Source organism: Lontra canadensis, unplaced genomic scaffold, assembly GCF_010015895.1.
Source record: "Lontra canadensis isolate GAN:19392208 unplaced genomic scaffold, GSC_riverotter_1.0 scaffold107, whole genome shotgun sequence".
In the NCBI taxonomy this organism is placed as follows: domain Eukaryota; kingdom Metazoa; phylum Chordata; class Mammalia; order Carnivora; family Mustelidae; genus Lontra; species Lontra canadensis.
Genome location: NW_022631101.1, coordinates 5,699,317 through 5,718,484, shown reverse-complemented (window position 1 = coordinate 5,718,484; position 19,168 = coordinate 5,699,317). Strand labels below are relative to the sequence as shown.

The window sequence follows — 19,168 nt, the reverse complement described above, 5'->3', positions numbered from 1 at the left end:
ACCCTACCTCTTCTTCTTCTTCTTCTTCTTTTTTTTTTTTTTTAAAGATTTCATTTATTTATTTAACAGAGAGATCACAAGCAGACAGAGAGGCAGGCAGAGAGAGAGGGAGAAGCAGGCTAACCGCCAAGCAGAGAGCCCAATGCAGGGCTCCATGCCAGGACCCGGAGATCATGACCTGAGACAAAGGCAGAGGCTTAACCCACTAAGCCACACAGGCGCCCCTAGGTGACCCTTACTTCTAATTTGTGACCTTATTTGGGTGCTAACAGTGCTTACCAGGCCTCTATTTTGTACGAGACCCTGAGCATCCAATTTATTAACCCGGTTCCATGAAACCCTCCAGGAGAACATATGAACACAGTGTCTGGCTGACCTCAATGCTCATCCCTTCACCCCCGATTCTGGCCCCTTGAGTCCCCACCCACTAGTCCCGGACTCCAATACTGTCTCCTGTCCCATCACAATGTTGAAAGCTCCGCTCAGATCCCCAGCCTCTTAGCCCATGCTTTCTGCCCGTTCCTCAGCAGAAACGAGCCCCTGCAGCAAAAATGAGCCTCTTCTGTAGGATCCTGGCCGCCTTGGTACCTCTTTGATGTCTTCAAAGAGACTGCTTTGTTATAGATCCATTTTTTCTTTTCAGTTGGTCTCAGTGGCAGTGTTGTTCAAACCCAAGATACTCCGACATAGCTAGAAACCTTCCTTGCTTTATTTCGGTCTCTGTTGAAGTCGCTTTCTCAAACCCTGACCTCCTGAACTGATACAGCACCTGCCTCACACCCCTTCCCCTTCCGCTGCTTTGTTATTCATAGCAGCCTTCATCAGGCTTCCTGATTTGTCTAGTGTCCCTCTCTGGCAATACTGGAAGCTCCATGAGTGAGACTTTTTTTTTTTTTTTAAGTTTATTTATTTATTTTTCGTGATCTCTACACCCAATGTGGGGCTCGAACTCACGACCCCAATATTGAGAACTGCATGCTCCACCGACCAAGCCAGCCAGGGGCCCTGAGCGAGAGGGTTTTGTTTGTTGTTGTTTTTTTCAACAATGTCTAGAAATGTCCCTGCACACATTAGGGATTCCATACATACTGAATAAATGATGCTGGTTATCTGGTGGGGCGGGAGATCTGCCCTCAAACCTCATTCCAGTTAGGGAGAACAAGAACCAGAGTGTGGGTGGCCACACATGAGGGCAGGCCCCGGGAGCTGGGACTTGGGAAGAGCCCTATGTCCCGGGCTGGGCAGGTGAGAAGAGAGAGTCAGGAAGGCTTCTAGAAGTCCCCTGGAGGATTTGAGAAAGAAGATGGCAAAGGCACGGCATTCCTGACAAGCGACCAAGCCAGCAGAACTTGGAGGGGGAAAGAGAAAGCCAAATCTCTCCCCAGGGGTCACGCAGGAAGCTCCTCCTCGCCTCACACCCTCCGGGAAGCACGGAGTAGCAAATCTGAAACCCAGAGCCCCCTGGTGGCCAAAATGTAATACGACCCATGAAGTTGGCCACTACGTGTTGAGCACTTCTAATCCTCACAACAGTGCTTTGATGGGGGGTGGAGGGGTGCAATTCCATTTCAGAGGAGGAAACCGAAGACCAGAGAGGTTAGGTCACTGACCCAGGCCCACCCAGCTGCTCCTCTCCCATCACACAGAAACATCAGGAGAGATTCAGGTGGGGGTGGGGAGCAAGTCCACCGTCTTGAGCTCCAGGTGCGGATTTGGGTGGGAGCCCCCAGTTCCGTCCTTCTCCAGCTAGGTGACCTCAGGCAGTTAGGGGGCCTTAGGCCAATGAGATGGTGTGTGGTTTGGATGAAATGAGACCTTGTGGCGTGGTAGTACTCACAGCCCTCAGAGATAAGCATCATGGTTACTGGACATGACCAGAGACCACCTGCCAAGTCAAGTGTCAAGTCAAGTCACCTGCCAAGTCAAGTCAAATCCCTCTACAGGCAAACATGACACACAGTAGGTGCTCAAGAAGGCTTGGACTATCCTGCGCATGCCCAGAACTGGGCAGAGTACTAAGTAAGCAGCTCCCTAATTCCCCTGGTTGGGAATGGGAAGTTGTTCAGTTCTCTTCTCTTTTAGATCCAAGAGTTCCCGTCCCAGTCCCTTCTCCCTCAGACCCAGGGGTCCCAGCCTCAGCTTCTGGCTGGTCCCGTCCATCCCCCTCTAAACCTCACACCGAAGCCCCGGGCAGAGGGGGGTTTATTCGCAGCGCTCCTTACAGGCTGCCCCGCACTCCCCGGCGGCGGGGCCCGGCGCAGACCCGGGGTTGCTGGGCGGCGGGGGCGGCGGCCCTGGCGGCCCCTCCTCGTCGCGCCCCCCGCGGCCCTTGCCGATGGCCAGGCGGGGCCGGCCGCGCTGCAGGCCGTCCAGGAGGGCGCAGGCCTGGCAGAGCGCGCGGCTGGCCAGCGCCCCGCAGCGGGAGCAGGCGCCGGGGGGCGGGGGCCGCGCGGCCGGGGCCAGGGCCAGGCGCTCGGCCGAGTGCACCAGGTCCAGCGCCGCCGACGGCCGCGCCGCCTCCAGGAGCTTGAGCAGGTCGCGCGCGTGGCCGCGGAAGGCCTCGGGCGCGTAGACGCACTCCTCGGAGAAGTAGTCGAGGCGGCGGAAGTGCGCGTACAGCACCACCTCCTTCTGCGAGGCCAGCTGCAGGGGGCGGCAGCGCGGCAGGGCGCCCCCCTCGCCCCGCGAGCCCAGGCCCCCGCCCCGGGCCAGCCGCCCCGCGTCGCCCCGCAGGAAGTTCATGAGCACGGTCTCGGCCATGTCGTCGGCGTTGTGGCCTGGGGGAGAGAGGGGGAGCAGGTGAGGCAGGGGCGCCACCGTGGGGTAGCGGTGACCCAGCCAGACGGGGAGGGGCCTGGAGAGCGGCACGGAGTGTGCGACCGGGCCGTGGAGACCCCATCCCAAGAACCCAGAGAGAGACGGGGATGTGGAAAGTGGCAGAGTGGGTGACCGGGCCATGGAGACCTCACACCCTAGACACTATGCAGCAGCCAGGACCTAGAGAGATGCATAAGGGGTGTGGGGAGCAGCAGGGAGGGGCCAGACAGGGCCACGGAGGCCCCTGGGCACCATGGGCCAGCCTGGTGGAGGCTGGAGGTGGTCACCGTGAGAAACAAGAGGGGAACACACACAGGCTCCCAGGGAGCAACTCGGGGTGCCCTCATTAGCCTCCCACTTATTACCAACCAGGCCCTGTGCTAGTTGCCTTTTCAGAAAGTAGTAAAAGTGCTTTGCACTACAAATACCATTTCAGTCTCAGAAGTGTGCTTCCCACTGCACAGAAGTCAAAATGACATTAAACAGCGGAGAGTCTCAAGTGAGCCTTGAGCCTCTGGGAATGCAGATCACCGCATTTAGAAAGACCAGGAAGGAGGTAAGGAAAGATTTACACAACAATCGCCATAAAAAACATAAGCTAAATCTCTACTAATTTGCATCTTGTCATCTTAAATGTGAGTCTGTATAATCCAGATAGTAAAACACTGGTCTTCTCAGGGCTTTTCCAATAGGCCATACTAACCCTCCTCAGGGCCTTTGCATAAGCTGTTTCCTCTGCTCAGAACCCAACCCTCTGTCCACCCTCCACTGCTTACTTGAATGGCCTTCAGGACTTGCCTCACTCTGGAAATGCTTCCTAACCCCTACTTTTCTCCTTCCACGGGGTGTTCCTGCTATAAACTGGCAAAGTCTGTGCGATTTTCCTTAGTAGAGCTTCTCAGGTTTTAAATATGCGTGTGAGAGAAGAGCAGGCACAGAGACTGTCTTGTGTGACATTTGCGTAAGGTCTACTATTTTCCAGTCTCTGGTCTAAGCGCCTCACACATAAGTCATCTAATGCCCAACAACCTTGGGACCTGGATATTAATAACCCCATTTTACAGAAGAGGTAACTGAGGCTAGGTATCGCTCTGGACCACCGAGCTTGTATCTGCTACACAGTAAATGGTCAAGAATCACGTGTGGAAGTAATGACCGGGAGAGGGTAAGGGTTATCAGAGAGGAGAGGCTAACAGAGAAAAGCAGTTCAAGGACAGGGGCGTTTCAGAATACAGTTGGCTTCTGATGGGTGGTACCACTTCACTGGCCTCCTTTTGTGAAGGGGGACACAAGGAGCGTCAATTTTTAAAATGCAGGGAACCACAGCCCCGGGGAGTACCCCTCCGCCCCTCTGGCTGCCAGTGTGACGGCAGGGACTCAAAAGCTTGCCGTGCCCATCCCGGCCCGCGAGTGCTACGCCCGTGTGCCTTCAGCGGGCACGCATATCCGCTTCTCCTCGTGGACATCCTCCACCCGGGGCACCCCCAGCATCTCCTCCACCAGATATCGGGCCCGTGCACAGCCCCCTTTAGGTGCCGGCCCTCGCCCCTCCGCTGCAGTGCCTGCGCTCACCCGTGACGATGTGCGTGGCTCCCACGAGGCGCGCCCCTTCCTCCAGCGCGCGGCGCCGCAGCACCCCGCAGAAGGTGCAGCAGGCGCGGCTGCGGCCGGTGCCGGCCGTGCTGCGGGCCACAGCGTCCATCGTCCAGCCCCCGAAGAGGTCTGCGTAGGCCACGACGGTGAGCGGGAGGTCCCAGCGCGCGGCCTGGCGCCGCACGGCCGCCAGCGCCGCGTCCCGGTAGCCGCCGATGCCCTCGTCCACCGCCACCAGGCGCAGCGAGACGCCCAGGCGCGGCGCTAGTTCGCGCAGCACGTGCGCCAGCACCGTGGAGTCCTTGCCGCCGGAAGCGCCCACGGCCACCACGGCGCCGGGCGGCAGCAGGCGGCCCGCCAGCACCGTGTGCAGCACCTCGGCCTCGAAGGCGGTGCAGAAGCAGGGCCCGCACAGCGCCTGGCCGGAGCGCGGGCGGCGGAGGGCCGCGCGCGCCGCGTGGCAGGAGGAGCACTGCGGAGCGGGCATCGCGGGCTGGGTTCCGGGTGTGCGGGGAGGAGCTGGCTTCTCCTGGACAGGGAGAGAGGGGAGGCGGGTTACATGCAGATGCCGGCTTGCCGGGTCGTTGCCTCTAGGGAGGCGGCCTGGATAGCACTGAGTACACCCATTGCCTGGACTACTCTCTCAGCACTTGCGCAAGCTTGACACCTTCAAGTCTCAGCTTAAGCGTTCATTATTCATTCTCCATCCAACAGACACCATTCTTTGCCTCCCATCTACCCAACACGCATAAGGCACTGGGACAGCACTGATCAAAACAGGGTCAGTTGCTGGCACCAAGTTCTCGTGGAGGAGCCAAACCATTGACAAGTAAATAACCAAGATACCTTACAAATATAAGGAGCAACATGGAGGAATTATCCTCTGAGCTGAGGCCAGAAGGATGAGGAGTCAGGTATTACATCAGGGTGGGAAGAACGTTCCAGACAGATTTAATAGCAAATGCAAAGCCCTGAAGGGCAAGTTCAGGTTCAGTTGTTTGGAAAGTGAGTTATGGCTGAGGAGGGAAGAGGAGCAGGGCTTGGAGGCTGGCAGGGTGAGGAGGTTGGATTTTATCCTGAAGGAGATGGGAACCACTGGACGGTTATACGCTGTGTAGCGACAGTATCTGATTTATATTTTAACAAGATTCCTCTGGCTGCTGCGTGTGAACAGAGGGTGGAGAGTGGCGAGGGGAGATCAGTAAGGAGGCCCCTGCGATGATCCAGGTGAACAATAATGCGGCTTAGGGCTGAGCAGAGGCAGTGGAGGTGGAGAGAAGGGGTCAGATTCTGGATCTCTTCTGGAAACTGATTAGGAGCGACTCACACAAGACTTGGTTGAGCGAGGCAGTAGGTGAGAGAAGCAGAGAGCACGGACAACTTCAGGGTTCTGGCTTCAGCACTGGAAGGATAGTGGGACCATTTCGTGGAGAGGAGGTGGGGGAAATAGGAAAACTAGGCAAATACTGTGAGAGGCGTAGGTTTAGGCCAGAGAATCTGTCATTTTGTTTGGGCATGGTAAATTTTGAGGTCCTTTGCTCTGGAAGTCCTTCCTGAACCCTGGGCTGGTTCTGGCACCTCCTCTGGGCTCCCACGGCTGCCTGACGCCCCCCACGCCAGCCCTGATCACTCTACGTAGTAATCAGGATAAAGGAGGGACCACCCTTAGGTTGGGGGATGGAAACGAGAAGGAGTCCGAACACAGGCAGAGTCCAAAGCGGATCGGCAGGGACACCAGCTGCTTAGGGCACTCTAGCCCCGAGGGTCGCCAGAGACAATGCGTTGGGGGATCACGGAGGAGAGCCATATCTCCAGGGATGCCTACCGGAATGCGTGGGAGAGTAATATGGAGACCCTCAGCTCCTACACGGGAGTACGACAAAGGGCGAGGATCCGCGCGCAGAGGAAGGGAACACTCACGTGAGTAGAACCCGCGCAGGAAAGTCCAGGCTCCGAGAAAATGCGGAAGCGGTGAAGGGACTACGACTCCCAGAAGGCTTTGGGTTTACCCGCCTACGACTCCCAGGTGCCGGTGGGGCGGTTTGGCCCGAAGCGCCTAGTGCTCGGAGACCCAGTAATCTCACACCCTGAGAGCCTCGCGGTGACGTCACGCACTCCGCCCACGACTCCCAGAGTGCTCCAGGACCCGCCGGCGCGTCCGTCGTCTGCGCCTGCGCAACAGCAGGTGGGGCGTGTGGTTTGTAGACGATATCTCGCGCTGTGTACTTTAGTGTAAAGACGCAATGGATGTCTTTTAGGTTTTCGGCCTTTATGAGAGTCTGATAGGATTTGAGGTGCGGGTGGAGAGTTGTCGGGGTGGAGGGAGAAAGGAATAGGGGTGAGCAAGGGAGAGAGACGGCACGTGCGCCGCGCAGGTGCCCGGGTTGGCCGCGTCGCCCGGAACACAGCGTGGGCTTCTGCGCGCGCCCCCGTGGGAGTGAGAGTGGGTGCGCGCCCGCGGTGGGCGCCACGGCCGTGCAGCTGCGGGGTTGTGCGTGCGCGGAGCTGACAGGAGCGGTTTGCGCTTCTCCAGGCGCGTGCCCGGGTCGGGGCGTGACCCGGGTGAGCAGTTACGCACCGGTGTGACTCAGTGACAAGTGCGCGCACCTCCAGCCTTGCAGGGTTGAAGGCGGAGCTCGGGATGGAGGGCAGGTGAGACCCATGAGATGGGAGGTTCCCAGGGTTAGGGTGCATTCTCTCAAGAGTCAGCCAGAGCCCTGCTCCCCTCAGTCGCTTTCCAGCCCCCAAATTGCCTCCTCTCCCGCGTGTTATATTCCAACATTCTCTTGTCTCTAATCCCCGTGAGCCCTTAATAGGGAGGACTGAGAATGAAGGGTGATGCGGGACCTTGGAGCTTCTGAAGCTGTCAAGAGGGTTGAACCCCGGGTCATTGGGCTCATACATTAGTGATTGACTGAGGCTTCCAGTGTGCCAGGTTCTGCCCTGGGGGACATAGGAGTGTCAGGCGTGGCTGGGGAGATTAGGATGATGAAGCACGATGTGGAGGGTCCAGATGTCAGGAGCTGCAGGGACCCAGACGCTACAAGTGCTCCAAGCCAGGACATGGGGGAAAGATCAGTACTTACTGAGCAGTTGGCATGGACTCTGCATTTCCAGGCAGCATCTCAAATTCCTCCTCTGTAATGGGGGCGGGGGGTAATAGCAGAATCTGCCCTTTAGACTATTGGTGAAGATAAATGAGGTAATACAGAAAGTGTTCACCAAGCAGTAAACTGTCATTGTTTTCACTTAGTTTTCATAACCAGGGATGGCTTTCCTTTGGTGACCAGGCCTAATTTTTCTTTTATTTATTTATTTATTTATTTACAGATTTTATTCTTTTATTTGACAGAGACAGCAAGAGAGGGAATCCAAGCAGGGGAGTAGGAGAGGGAGAAGCAGGCTTCCCACCGAGCGGGGAGCCCCAATGCAGGGCTTGATCCCAGGACCCTGGAATTATGACCTGAGCCAAAGGCAGATGCTTAACCGACTGAGCCACCCAGGTTCCCCCTATTTTCTCTTTTTAAAGCAAGGAGTGGGTGAGAGTTTGAAAACCTCAGGCAACCTACTGATAGTCTATAAGTCAGTTCCCAGTTTGGGCGTGGTTTTGTACCTCAGAGAACATTTGGCACTCTCTGGAGACATTTTTGGTTGTCACAACAAGGAGGCAGGGGAAGGGTGTGACTGGTATTTGGTAGGTAGAGGCCAAGGATGCTTCCAAACATAGTGTGTACGGGCTGGTGTCTCACTGTAAGGAATTATCTGGTTCAAAAAATAGTGCCAAAGGTGAGAAACGTTTATCTAAGCGGTATTCTGCTGTGATGCAGAATGTTGGTTTTCTCACCCAAAAACTAGTATTTGGTTCACAGGTTCAGGTGTTTCTGGTGTTGGTTTTAGTCTCCTACTTTGCAAGTTTCTTTCACTAAGTACTTGAGCAGGTCGGAACACCACCCACATACTTTCAGCTGAGAAATTGGTAAAAAAAGGTTTACCTCAAACTGGACGTCAGGGACAGAAAGAGGATGTGAAAGCCTACCTGCCAGTTGACGCCCTACACCGCTTGCTTAGTTGCGTGACCTTGAGTAAGTGATGAAAGCTTTCTGTGCTTGAGTGTCCTCATCTGTCCAGTGGAGATGATGATAGCATGGTTGGGTTAAAGAAGTCGGTGAGTTAACCTGTGTAAAGTGTTAATATTGGGGCTCCGTGCTTAGTGAGTGCTTGGGGCTGGGGTGCTCTGGTTCCTCAGGTCACTTCCCTGGGGCGGCAGGAATTGGTGTTGGTGAGAACTGGATCAGTCCCTCTAGCCCTCGGTGGCCGCATCCACCAGCAAGCTGGCATGGTTTGGGCAGAAGCTCCTCATGGGTGCTTTGCAAACACTTCATGTTTCGTTTGTTGCAACACATTCATAATCCAGTGGAAAAGACTGTAAGCTGGTGGCAGAGGCTTCTGGAGAGGACAGAGGACTGTGGGTGCTCAGCACTTGCAGGGGAAGGTTGAGTCCCTCAGCCTGGTGTTTGCAACCAGGCCCCTGGTGACTTTTCAGCTTCCTGTGGCTCTGGCAGGTCCCACCCAAAGCCAGTGTGTTTACACATGCCATCCTCTCTTCCTGAAGACCCTCCCTCCCTCACCCATCCTGACCACATTAATTCCTGTTTCTCATCCAGGTAGCCATGTGGACATACTTCCTCTAGGAAGCCTTCAGGACCTGTCCTCCCTTGCACTGCATTAACAAGCAAGCCACCTCTGGCCTCCCACAGCCCCTGGTCCTTCACTTTTGTCAGAGGCCCTATCACCTTGGGCTCTGTCACCTGAGCTGTCCCTAGCTCACCCCTCCTTTCTTGTCTCCTGCTGTTATCTGCCCCCCAGTGAGCACAGAGCCCAGGCAGGAAGCTTGCCATACCGTAGTGGTTACCAGAAGCAGCTTGGTTCAGATCCTGGGATTACCATCCTGGTTGTGTAACTGTGGACGACTGACATTTTCTCACCTGTAAGATCGAAATAATAGTTCAGCCCTCGTAGGATGACAGCAGTGGTTCTCAGCCTGGGATGATTGTGACCCCCCAGAGGACATTCGACAGAGACATTTTTGGTTGTCACAAGTCGGGTAGGGGGCTACTGGCATCCAGCAGTGGTAAAACTGCTGTAACCACTATGTGCTGTCTAACACATAGCACAGCCCCAATAGCAAAGAACTAACATGCCTAAAATGTCAGTACGTGCTGAGGCTGAGAGGAGGGGCACCTGATGAGTGCTTACAGCAGCTCCTGGACCAGAGTAAGAGCTCCAGAGATGTGAGGTGCCATGACTGCTGCTACTTATAGACAGTGAGCTTTCTTGTGCCTCCATTCTCTCTGCCCAGAGTGCCTTTCCCTCCCTTGGTGTGGGGGTTAAATGCCTGCTTATCCTTCGTGACCTGCCCCAGAATGCTACCTCTCGGGGGAAACCTTCCCTGAACTCCCCCTGTCCCCCAAGATTTTCCCAGCCAGGTAATGGAAAGAACTTTGGAGTCACACACACAGGCCTAGACTCAAATTCATGCTCTCTTCCTTTTTTGTTTTATTTATTTATTTATTTATAAAGATTTTATTTATTTATTTGACAGAGATCACAGGTAGGCAGAGAGGCAGGCAGAGAGAGAGGAAGGGAAGCAGGCTCCCTGCTGAGCTGGAAACTGGATTTGGGGCTTGATCCCAGGACCCTGAGATCATGACCTGAGCCGAAGGCAGAGGCTTAAGCCACTCAGCCCCACCAGACGCCCCAAGGAATGTTTTTAAATAAGATTTGCTGTGGGGGCACTAGCTGGCTCAGTCTCCAAAAGGCATGCGACTTTTGATCTTGGGATTGTAGGTTTCAGCCCCACATTGAGTGCAGAGATAACTTAAAAAAATAAAAATTTCTTAATAAGATTTCGTGTGGGGCAAAACAGGAATGAACAAGATTGTCTCAGTCACCAGGTGAGTTAAGAAAAAAACATTTGTTGTGCACATGAGACCCACATCTAATAAGTAAAGACTCAAAAGTGTGAACGTGAAAGGGGAGGAAGACACAGCAGGAACACAGCACAAAGAAATCCAAGTTCAGCTACAACCACCAGATTTTCAAGTCAACAAGCACTGTGAGTAGTAAAGAATGTCATCGCGAATGATGAAGGAATCACCAGTTTGGCAAAACAACTGGGTTTACCTCACAACACAGACTCCAGAGAAATAAAGCCGAAGTGAGCAGGATGAGAAGAAACCGGCACATTCTAGAAGCACTGTGACATTTTAACACCTCTTTCTCAGCAATTCATCAAGCAGACAAAAAACTATAAAGCTGTGGAAAGTTCGAACAAGAGCCCTGACAAGCTTGAACTAAGGGTCTGAAGTGGAACTTGTAGCTGAGGTTGGGAAAGTACAGGTTTTTCCCAGGAACGTGGGGGAAATGTACAGGGGTCCTCAGCATGGCTCTTCAGTATGGCGCCCACTGGCCGTGTGTGGCTAGTCTGATTAGAGCTGTGCCGTGAATACAAAATACCAGATTAGAAGACTTCATGTGAAGAAAGAATGTAAAATATCTCTCCAGTAATCCTTTACCTTGATTACATGTTGAAATCATAACATTTTTGCTATATTGGCTTAAGTGTAATGTTAAAAAATTAATTGTACCTGTTTATTTTTTCACTTTTTAAATGGGACTAATAGAAATGTAAAAGTACAGGGGCGCCTGGGTGGCTCAGTTTGTTAGACCTTTGCCTTGGGCTGGGGTCATGATCTCAGGGTCCTGGGATCGAGCCCCATGTCATGCTCTCTGGTCAGCAGGGAGCCTGCTTCCCCCCGCACCCTGTCTGCTTGTGATCTCTCTGTCAAATAAATAAATAAAATCTTTTAAAAAAATGTAAAAGTACATCTGTGACTTGCATTATACTGCAATGATACTCACTTTGGACCATGAGAACGTCTCAGCAAATTGCAAGGTCATCCTGTCCCATTCCCCAGGACAAAGGGACCTTCAGCAAGAAGCTTAGTACATGTACTTCTGATCCAATGAGTGAATTTTCCCATTTGGTTTTATGATTTAGGAAATTATTAAAACAATTTTTCATACATCTTGGAACCAGCCAAGACAGAAGGGGTCTGAGTGTGTGCGTGTATGTGCATATTACAGTAATTCTAAAATACTTTTGTTTGGGAGGAAACCATTCTGAAGAATTTTGTATCCTCACCTCATCTTTTTTTTAAAGATTTTATTTATTTGTTTGTTTGTTTGACAGAGCACAGCAGGAGGAGAGCAGCAGGCAGAGGGAGAGGGAGAAGGAAAAAAGGCGCCTGCAGCAGGGAGCCCAACATGGGGCTTGCATGACCTGAGCCAAAGGGACAAGCTTAACTGACTGAGCCACCCAGGCATCAGAGGTGGAAAATGTCATACATTTCCCAAGGTGACTTGAGATGGGATTGACTGTTACTGGAGTAAATATTTTATGACATGACTCAAATAGGCTTTAAGTACCTAAGAGAAAAATGCATATCAATTCTAATGAGGACCATTAATTTTTATCTAGATATTTTATTCAGTGTAACTTGAAAAAAATTTCCCCTGAAAACATTGCAGTTGAATTAAAAAAAAAATTAGCTCTACTAAGCACTCATGCTTTGGTTGTTCTGAATATAAAACATCCCAACGTGAACCAACCATCACCTTAAATGACTAGAATAGAAATACACTTCCATGCGGGGAGTTGTGTGTAGACACCCCACTTGGAAGACCTCTGCTAGATAAAAGAGGTTCTGTGTACCAGGAACCTGCCAGGAGGAAGAGACCAGTTCCCAGGGCGATTGAGGGAGTCCAGACTCCTTGGGGGAGACTCTGGGTCTCCCAAGTCACTGTGGGCCCTTACTGGTTGTACGTGCACCACACAGCAGCCGGACAAAGCTTACTTCCCCCAAATGAAAATATAACTTATTAAATGAGACTTGGAAACATGTCACTTGGGAAATGTGGGTGTGCTAATTTGAATCATGTCATATGCATGGGAATTGCTGCTAGTGTAAGACGTCAGGTGTTTTTTTTTTTCCTTGAAATTTATGTAACTTTGGGGAACAGTATGCAGTTGATTTCATCCTACCTGGTTCACCTTTCAACAGTAGCGAAATGGACTCTTCTATTTTTTGAGGAAGTAACAGGAAAATTTATGCTCCCACCCCTACAGTCACATGATCATGGTTCCAAAATTTTTTTTTTTAGTCATTGAGTTCATAATTAAATTTTCTCTCCCAGGAGCCCAAGTGACAGTCACACTGTGTCTTAAGTCATAACCCTTATGTTTCCGGGGCACCTGGGTGGTACTGTCGTTAAGTGTCTGCCTTTGGCTCAGGTCATGATCCCACTGTCTTGGGATCGAGGCCTGCGTCGGGTTCCTTGCTCAGGAGGAAGCCTGCTTCTCCCTCTCTCAGTCCCTCCCTGGCTGTCTCTCTGTCAAATAAATAAATAAAATCTTAAAAAAGAACCACCACAAAACCCTGTATTTGCAATAGGGATTGATTATAAAATGAGGGATCAGAAGATAAAAGCTTGTTGCTGTCCACAAAAACGTGACTGTCACATTTCTTGTGGAGTCGGAGGGGTCCTTTTTACTTGGCTCTCCAGGAGACAGCCCACACTTTCAACAGCAGCCTTTCCTGTCCTGCAGGAGGAGGGGGAAATCTGGAGAAGTGGGCCTGCATGTCCTAACACTGGGTGTTGTGTGTCCAACACACTCCCTTTGTTGGTGGCCCCACGGAAACCACCAGATGCAGCTGACTCCTGCGTGAAGAATTATACTCCTGAGCACACATACACCGTGGAAGATTCCTTGCTCCCCTAAGCTCACCGACCCCCTGCCTAGGAAGAGGAAATAGAATCACCACCGAGGCTGTGCTGGCACCTCCGACTTAACAGAGCAGCTGGACACTGGCAGGTGCAGCAGGACTCAGGAACGGTCCACACCCGCAGCATTCACAGCTGAGAAATAGGGATTAGTATGAGCCCTGCTGTTTTCAGTGAATACATTCGTAAACTGCTGCTGGGCCAACTCTACCAGCATGTTGCAAAGACTGGTTTTGGTCCCGAGGGCTCCTGAGACATACTTGATCATCAGTTGTCTTCTGTGTGAGAATGGGGTGCATTTCCACCATATCTGGGTGTTTCTTCTCATTTTGATTAAAGGCGGGGCATCTGAATTTGGAGTGCCACTCAAAAGTCGGCTTGGTATTCTGTGAAACAACACTCTTTTGTATGCTGTCTTTCCAGCTGGAAAGCTAAGAGGAATTCTACCAGCAGGTAGTTCTTCCTTATTCCTGCCCCACAACATGGGATTTGCTACCGACACTCACTTCTTGTCTCCGTGCTTCAGAATCGAAGGATATTCTGTCCCCGATCACATTCTGTTTTGTTCCACATTTGAGATGCAGCCCTGAGCCTGCTTCTGTAATGAGATAATTTTTTGGTTCATCTAAAAACACGCTCGCCGACTTAGTGACAAGGACACCAGCCTGTGTGTTACTCTTCAGTGCCCTTTGACTCCCCCTGCCCACCTCAGGGACTTTGCGCCTGCTGTTCCCTTTGCCCAGCCACCTAGCAGAGATAGCCTCCATCCATTTCCTTCTTCACCCCTTTCGATGTATAGGTTCTTATTACTCACTGAAACCTTTTTCTTGCCAGTCTTCCCCACCAGAATGTGGGTTTCCCGGGAGTAGAGGTTTTTGCTGATTTTGCTTGTGGCAGTTTTGTTGGTTTGCACAGTAATCCTGGCACAGAAGTGACGCTTAGTGACTAGAGTTGAACAGACACTCAGCCTTTGTGCTGGGTAATGCTAGGGACCCAGGGCTGAGCTGGGCTGAGGCCTGCCCCACTCCCCGTGTGGTGAGGGAAGGAGATCTGGACACAGATCATTCCCTGTCTGGGGGCCAGAGCAGTGACAGCTGAGATACGGGGAGCCAGGGGGGCTGAGGCAGATAGGGGAGGATGTGGAGAAGAGGAGAGGAGAACTTGCGGTGGCTGAGGACGAGCAGGAGTGTATCAGGTTGCAAATCCTAACACTCACTCTTCATCATTCATTTCCTGGGCCCTCCTGTGCCAGGGGCTGAGATGAGTCAGTCCTGAACCCTGTTCTCTGCAAGCTCCTAGTCCGATGGGGGCAGTTGATAGGACAGTCACAGTCCAGGATGACAGACTGTGGTGGAGGTAGATATAGAGGCCGTGTAAGCCTCTAGGGGCTACTTGGTGCCCGTTACAGGGAAGAAGAGCACCCAGAATGAACAGGAGTCACGTAGGTCCCTTTCATACAGGACGCTGGAGATATGATCAGACCTGGCACAGTCTGGAATAATCTGCAGCCGGTCGCATTGCACACTGCGAGTCCTAGTGCAGCAACCCAGTGAGCTCGATCCCATGTAGTGCCCATTACAGACAAGGACATTGAGCCTTAGAGAGAGTCACCCAGGGGAGCAACCAGCTAGGGTCCACTGCGACCCTGGGGTTTGGAGGCGACCGGCTGGAGGAGATGAGGCTGGAGATGTGCACAAGGCAGGGTCTTCATGCGGGTGGTGCAGCTTGAGCAGCCGCGCCGTTCTCTCACCCTGGGCCCCCTTCCTGCGCGCAGTCAGGGAGGGTGGGTACAGGCCCCTGCAACTGAGGTATATGGGGTAAAGGTGGGCTTTGCAAAATGGGAAGAATGACCTTCTGTTTGCTTTCCCAGAATGGAACAGCAGAGGGGGCTCCTGTTATTATTTCTGGGGGTACAGCTGCTGCTTATGGGGGCGCTCCTCTACCAGAACCACCACCACCACAGCCTTGCCTCCTTCTTGCGTGTCCTGAGACGGGACAGGCCAGCGGTGGGAGAAGAGTTGCCCTTTTTGGTCTCGGTCTCCTCTGCAGGGACCTCTTCCCAGGATGTATACGCCAACCTCAGCCAGATCCACCCTGTGGACCGTAGGAAGGAGGACCTGCCCAGCTGCCCCCTCATCTCCCCCTACATGAGTAAGCTTGTCGGGGCATCCTCCACCCTCAACCCTGCCTTGGGCTTTGGGGAGCTAGCAGGACTCCCAGGGGAGAGGGACAGATCCTGGAAGCGGACTGCACAGGCCTGGTGGTGATGGGAGAGATGTGCTGGTCATCTGTGGCTGCATCATAATGAACGACCCCAGAAATGAGTGTCTCTAAAAGTCACCAACTCTCAACGTGTATCTGGGTTGGGAGTCTGGGGAAGGGTCCCGCTGGGCAGTCGTGGTCCAGGTGTTTCACGCAGTTGCAGTGCGATATAGCTGGAGGTAAGACAGCAGCTGGAGTAGAAGCAACCCGTTCTCCCCACGAAATCTCAGAGTCGCCGCGTAGCCCCTCCCCGGGCTCGTGTGGGCTTCCTCACAGCATGGCGGCCCGAGCGCTTACGCGGCAACCGCAAACTTCAGGAGCAAGTGTGCACATGAATCAGGCAGAAGTCATAATCCAGTCTCAAAAGCCATGTAGTGTCATTTCTGACATACTCATTGAAACTGTCATAAAGCGCCCCCCCCCCCAACCATTTTAAGGGGTGGAGACAGACTCACCTCTCCCTGGGGGTAGCATCAAAGTCACACTGTAAGAAGGGCATGTTGGGCCAGAGCCGCCGCTGGGGCTGGGCAGGTGGATGGTGGAGCCCTCAGTGAGGGAACTGGAAGGAGCAGTCCGAGGTGTAGGGAGAGCGGGTGTCCTGAGAACCAGCCCAGGGGAGACATCCTTAAAACAACAAAAAGTTATCTTCCCACAGTTCTAGAAGCCAGAAGTCCAAAATCAAGGTGTTGGGGCAGGGTTGGTTCCTCCCGGATGCTCCGAGAGAGAAGCCATCCTACGCCTCTCTCCTAGCTTCCGGTGGTTGGTGGCGATCCTTGGCTTTCCTTGGCTTGTAAGCAGGTCACTTTAATTTCTGCCTCCACGGCTGCCTTCTCGCTGGGTCTTCAGATGATCTTATAAGGACACCAGTCGTTACGTTGAGGGCCCACCCTTATCCAGAACTTCCACATTCTAACCATCTGCATCTTCATGGACACTATTTCCAAGGTCCCATTCTGAAGTGCTGGCAGACATGGTTTGGCGACGGCGGGGGTGGTGGGGGTGGACATGATTGAACACGGCTAGGTTGTGGCGTTTCTGGGGCAGGTCCCTGACATCTGCCCCTTTCAGATGGCCCCTTGAGGGTGATGATCCCAGAGAACCTGACGATGGAGCAGGTGGTGGAGAAGAACCCGCTGGTGGAGCTGGGAGGCCAGTACCGGCCTCCTGACTGCTGGACACGACACCACACGGCGGTCGTGGTGCCCTACTATGGGCAAGACCAGCACCTGCAGCACCTGCTCTTCCACCTGCACCCCTTCCTGCAGCGCCAGCAACTGCACTATGCCATCTACGTGGTGAACCAGGTACAGCCAGCACGGGGAGGGCTGGAGACAAGAAGACAGAGGGGTCTGAGCATGGCCGTGGAGAGTCAAGGTTGAAGTCGTCAGCCTCTGAGCTGACAGCATTTGGGCCAGAGGATGTATGGGGGCTGGATTTATGAGTCAAGAAGATGAAGAAGGAGAACATGACCATGGAGCAAGAGAGGGAGAGGCAAACCCTGTCATGGTTTCTGGGCATCAGACCCAGTCTTTGGTAAGAGCAGAAAGCCGTAGGTGCTCCCTGCCCACCCTAATCCCTGCCTCCTTCAGACGGTCTCTTAAAGGGTAGGTTCCTTGAGAACCTTGGAAATGGCCATGGACGGAGCAAGGGGCTGTCGATACTGACTCTGCGTAGGATGGGGGCGGGAATTCAGGAAGTTTTCCAGGGAAGGTAACCTTTGAACTGTGCCCTTGTGGACGGGTCTGGGTTTTCCAGCTCCAGTGGGAATAGGGTCCAGGCAGGAGAATGGCACTTGGAAAGGGGAGAGGACAGGCCTGGCAACTGGGGGCATGCTCTGCCTTGCTGGCAAGAAAGCATGGCACGTCTCTGTCCATCCCAGGTGCACAACACCGCCTTCAACCGGGGCAAGCTGCGCAACGTGGGGTTCTGGGAGGCCATGCAGGAGGAGGAATGGGACTGTGTCTTCTTCCATGATGTGAACCTCCTCCCAGAGGATGACCGCAACCTCTACATCTGTGACATCTTCCCTGCCCATGTGTCTGTGGCCATCGACAAGTTCGACTACAAGTAGGGGGAGGGAGGGAGCTTCCTGCGGGGGATGGTTGGCCAGGCCCTGAGCTTCCCTGGCACCGAGGCAGAGAGGGATGATGGGGCCCAAGGAAAAGCCTTGTAGACAGGGGAGAACCTTCCTTTGGGATGCAGGTGTTAACTGGGGGGTGGAGGGAGGGGTCAGTGATAGGGTCTTGATGGAGGTCAGAGAAGAACATATATGAAAGGACAGGTTGTCTGGGGGGCAGGAGAGGGTTATCCCAGAAGTCTGGGGAGAAAGGGCCATCAAGGGGTCACAAAGTGGGCCTGTCAGATTTAGGGGAGGGAAAATCCCAGGTCAAAGGAGGGCCCATCTCAAGGGGCAGAGGAAGGGCTACTCTAAGATTAGGGGAGGGGACACCTGAGGGGCCAGGGGAGTGGTTAGTTATCACAGGGGTGAGTGGGGAAGGGCAAACCCAGAAATAATGCCTGGAGATCCTAGCCAGGACCCCTGTGGCCTGAAACTTGTTTCCAACTCTCTCTGCCTCTCCAGGCTACCCTACCACGGCTACCTTGGGGGTGTGTTTGCCCTGCGCCCCATTCACTACCTGAGGATCAACGGCTTCCCCAATTCGTACCGGGGCTGGGATCGTGAGGACCATGACATCGCTGCCAGGTGGGGGCCCTGCTTGAGGAACCTAGCACAGGGCTGCAGGTCCCCCCCATGGTGTGGGGGACATGGGCCACCATCGCCTGAAGGGCTGGGTGTGGCATGGTTCCCTGTCAGAGGCAGGCATCTGGCCTTCCTGCCCTCTCCCCCTGTAAGGCTGCAACTGAGTGGGATGCTTCTCTCCCGACCCCATCTGCTCTTTGGTCGCTACCACATGCTGGAGGGGCAGGACCCCAGTGACCAGCGGAGCCCCCCGAGGTAAGCTGGGGTTTGAAGCAGGATGTCCCACCTCAGGTGATCCCTAGGTCCTGGGCTCATGTGGCTGCTCCCCCTCCCCCAAGCCCCGACCTCCTGGCCTCAATCCGCCACAAAGGGCAGCAGGATGGCATCGACTCCTTGGGCTACAGGCTGCTCTCCAAGGAGCTGCAGCCCCTCTACACCAACCTCACCGTGGACATCGAGTTCCCCACTCCCCGGTCCTAGGAGCCCCCATGGCAGGCTGCAGGGGAGCTGGAGGCTGGACCAGGATCCCCAAGACCTGGGCTGCAGGGCAGCCCTCCCAACTGGTTTCCTATTAAAGGACAGTTTATTTTACTCACTTCTCCTCTCCGCCAACCTTCATCCCCACCCTTTCATTTCTAGGCATTGATTCAGAGCCCCAAACTCTCAGGTTCTCTCCATGTGGCTCTAAGTGCTGACCACCCACCCACCCAGCACTGTTAGCATCATCCTTTAAAAACCCAGGGCAGAGGAGCTGAACACTTGTGTGACCGACATTTGATCAAACTTGGGTACCTGGCTCCTGGGCCCATGCCCCGGAAGAGCAGGCAGCCCAGCCACTGTCCTGTAGCAACGAAAGCGGCAAGAACGAATAGTAAAACCTGTGAGGACGGTCCAGCGTGCTCACCGCACACACCACACAGCCACTAACAGACGCACAGCGGCAGGGAGAAC

At 53.7% G+C, this 19,168-nt stretch overlaps 2 protein-coding genes and 1 long non-coding RNA gene across 5 annotated transcripts; 1 reads left to right on the top strand and 2 right to left on the bottom strand.

The window, feature by feature from the left end:
- Positions 1-895: 895 nt before the first annotated feature.
- Positions 896-4,909, bottom strand: LOC116856142 (cytoplasmic tRNA 2-thiolation protein 1). The gene is made up of 2 exons (XM_032839420.1): positions 4,390-4,909; positions 896-2,777 (listed from the first exon to the last, which is right to left on the bottom strand). Exons 1-2 carry the CDS (start codon positions 4,895-4,897, stop codon positions 2,203-2,205), a joined length of 1,083 nt encoding a protein of 360 aa, XP_032695311.1. The 5' UTR covers positions 4,898-4,909; the 3' UTR covers positions 896-2,202.
- A 1,615-nt stretch (positions 4,910-6,524) lies between these two features.
- LOC116856140 (beta-1,4-galactosyltransferase 3-like) lies at positions 6,525-18,866 on the top strand. 3 transcript variants are annotated; one of them, XM_032839415.1, is made up of 7 exons: positions 6,525-6,595; positions 15,125-15,405; positions 16,585-16,820; positions 17,396-17,583; positions 18,098-18,220; positions 18,371-18,472; positions 18,556-18,781. In XM_032839415.1, exons 2-7 carry the CDS (start codon positions 15,126-15,128, stop codon positions 18,695-18,697), a joined length of 1,071 nt encoding a protein of 356 aa, XP_032695306.1. In that variant the 5' UTR covers positions 6,525-6,595; position 15,125; the 3' UTR covers positions 18,698-18,781. The 3 variants fall into 3 exon arrangements, with proteins under 3 accessions (XP_032695306.1, XP_032695309.1, XP_032695310.1); XM_032839418.1 differs by lacking the exon at positions 6,525-6,595 and adding an exon at positions 6,611-7,062 and having other exon boundaries at positions 15,304-15,405; positions 18,444-18,472; positions 18,556-18,866; XM_032839419.1 differs by lacking the exons at positions 6,525-6,595; positions 15,125-15,405 and adding an exon at positions 15,997-16,002 and having other exon boundaries at positions 18,444-18,472; positions 18,556-18,866.
- Positions 7,563-15,897, bottom strand: LOC116856161. The gene is made up of 4 exons (XR_004380484.1): positions 15,814-15,897; positions 9,323-9,395; positions 8,447-8,530; positions 7,563-7,584 (listed from the first exon to the last, which is right to left on the bottom strand). It is a non-coding gene; the product is annotated as an uncharacterized LOC116856161 (long non-coding RNA).
- Positions 18,867-19,168: the final 302 nt, after the last annotated feature.

What these genes read in the sequence shown, in the direction of transcription:
- LOC116856142 (XM_032839420.1), bottom strand. Translation starts at nt 4,897, where the DNA reads ATGCCCGCTCCGCAGTGCTCCTCCTGCCACGCGGCGCGCGCGGCCCTC. An exon ending in AGCCACGCACATCGTCACGG is followed by an intron (nt 2,778 to 4,389) that starts GTGAGCGCAGGC and finishes TCTCTCCCCCAG; the next exon opens with GCCACAACGCCGACGACATG.
- LOC116856140 (XM_032839415.1), top strand. Translation starts at nt 15,126, where the DNA reads ATGGAACAGCAGAGGGGGCTCCTGTTATTATTTCTGGGGGTACAGCTG. An exon ending in CCTCATCTCCCCCTACATGA is followed by an intron (nt 15,406 to 16,584) that starts GTAAGCTTGTCG and finishes TGCCCCTTTCAG; the next exon opens with ATGGCCCCTTGAGGGTGATG. An exon ending in GACCATGACATCGCTGCCAG is followed by an intron (nt 18,221 to 18,370) that starts GTGGGGGCCCTG and finishes TCCCCCTGTAAG; the next exon opens with GCTGCAACTGAGTGGGATGC.